Source organism: Vigna radiata, chromosome 5 (assembly GCF_000741045.1).
Source record: "Vigna radiata var. radiata cultivar VC1973A chromosome 5, Vradiata_ver6, whole genome shotgun sequence".
NCBI classification, from domain to species: Eukaryota; Viridiplantae; Streptophyta; class Magnoliopsida; order Fabales; family Fabaceae; genus Vigna; species Vigna radiata.
Window position 1 is genome coordinate 20,845,530 of NC_028355.1, and position 2,417 is coordinate 20,847,946.

At 37.9% G+C, this 2,417-nt stretch overlaps 1 protein-coding gene across 1 annotated transcript; it reads right to left on the reverse strand.

Moving 5' to 3' along the window:
- Nucleotides 1–1,009: 1,009 nt before the first annotated feature.
- LOC106761027 (zinc finger CCCH domain-containing protein 23) lies at nt 1,010–2,237 on the reverse strand. The gene has a single exon (XM_014644497.2). It carries the CDS (start codon nt 2,056–2,058, stop codon nt 1,279–1,281), a length of 780 nt encoding a protein of 259 aa, XP_014499983.1. The 5' UTR covers nt 2,059–2,237; the 3' UTR covers nt 1,010–1,278.
- Between the last annotated feature and the right edge of the window lie 180 nt (nt 2,238–2,417).

Below are 2,417 nucleotides of genomic sequence, written 5' to 3' on the forward strand. Positions count from 1 at the left end.
ATATATATATATATATATATATATATATATATATATGTGTGTGTGATTGAGTTATAGTCAATAACTATATATTTCATTTTTCATTTCTTATTAGTGCATGCCACCAAAAATGCATGTAAATAAGCTACAAAAGTATAAAAGTATAAAAGTATTATATTTTATTAATTAAAATTTATAAAAGTATTCCCTTTCGTACTATATTTTATTAATTAAAATTTATCATAAGCTACAAAATTATAAATTAGGAAATGAAATCTACCCAGTTTTAAGATTTAGATATCCTACAAAATCAAACTTTCGTTCTCTTCTAATTAAAGATTTTTTATATAATTTTTTTTTCTATTTTAGAAGTGTATTTTACATTCTCACCCCCACAATGAACCAAATATTTTCTCATTCAATAACCTGTAATCAGTGTCTCTTAAATAAAAATAACTTTATATCAAATTTTATTGCAAAGTTAAAACACGATTCGTGTAATAAAAATGCTTATTTATTATAATTTTTAATTATATAAAGCAATATTTATCAGGTACAATGCACGATACATATTTTAAACTGTGAGATTATATTCAGGAAGAAGCTTCATAAATTTGAATCATTAAATCGAGTGCTCATCCAAAATCTTCCATTACAGTAGTTGGACCCCAAGTTATACCTCAACCAAACATTAACCTGTATTAGATAACAACGTGCAAATTGCTTACATTCGAATCTTAAAAACAATTAAATGTCACCATCATTTTCTCATGTCGTTTACTACGTACCGTAAACAAGAGAAGCCATTGCAACACACAGATTTCAAACACTGCAAAAGCTGTATTATAGAAGAAGATAAACAATGTCTGCTTTTTTACTTTGGGTTTTTCTACTTTGTCCCTTTGTCTGCTAGCACAATCGGAATGATCCAAAATCAGAGAAAATGGAAAAGAGCATTGCAAAACTATCCAGCAGAAACTAGATATGAATGGAGAAAATGGAGAAGAGAGTGCTTGAAAAATCAAACATATGTAGGAAGGTGGTGTGGTAACAGAAAAAAGACACCATTGTTCAATCTTTTGATTTCTGACATTCCTGAGACAAAGGTGGTGTGGTAACAGAAAACTACAATCGAAAATAAACAATTGATATTATACAATCAATTGGTCGGGAAAAATGTTAGAGAGAGAAGTACAAAGCAAAGACACCCAACAGTCTCTTCAGAACTCAACAACTATGTACATGAAATTTTATTTTATTTGACATGGCATCATACGAGGTTAACAGTAGAGAGAGAAATCAAAGGCCCCGGAATCCATTCACCTGTTCCGAGACCCATCCAACGTGAGGAGCAGAACCTGCAAAGGAATTCTCCCTGCTAAGCTTCGCGTATATTCTCGCCCTAATATCTCTCCCAGATTCCACTCTCTCCATAGCAGGCTCTTCTTCCTCACACCCATTACCACTCAAAATACCGCCACTTGTTGACCCGAACACGCACCGGGTCAAACCCGAGAAAAGTCCATCCTCCAGTTGAACATTCCGCATTGAACTAACTATCTCTTGTATGTTGTGGACGTAAGAAGAAGAGGGTGGAGAATCGAAGAAGGAAGAGGTGATAACCGAAGTGGGAGAGGAAAGAGAGGACGAATCGGGTGCGAGGCGGAGCTGGTCGTTGGTGTGAGCGAAGAAGCAAACTCTGCGGCGGCAGTTAGTCCCGTCTTTACAGAGGTGGGTTCTGTAGCGAGAAGGGTGGAGCCAGCACTCGAACACGCCATGCGCGAACTGACACGTGTCACCCCTCTTGCAGTTCCCCTTCCGGTAATCAGGGCATGCCGTGGCGGAGTAGAGGAACTTGCGGGGGTCCCGGCGGCGAGCCTTCTCGGCGGGGTGGGCGTAGGGACACTCGGTCCAGTCGTGGGCCCTGCCACGTGGACAGGTGAGGACCTTGAAGTGGAACATCCGGAAATGATCGGTGGAGAAGGAGACGGTGTCGGGCGCATTGGGAGAGAACGGGGAGACCGGTCCTCCGTCTGCGGCGGCGGAGTCCCAGAGGGGTATTTGAACATTGGGTGTCATGTGTTTGAGATTTGGATTTTGTCTGTCTGTTTGGGTTGGGTGAGTGTGAGTAAAATATATAAGTAGGGGGAAAGGGGCATGCGATTTTGCTTTGTTTCACAAAGGTTGAGTCAATAATAAGTAACATAAAAATAAAATATCTGTAGTTTTATGATGATGAGGTGTACAGTTTCCACGTGGCTTTGTTACTGTGAGAGTTGGCGTTAACCTTTCTTCTCTTTCTCCTCATCCCTCAGAAAAATTTAGTTAACGACCCATAAATACATATATATATATATATATATATATATATATATATATATATATATATATATATATATATATATATATATATGGGTTTGTTAACACGCGTACGTCTG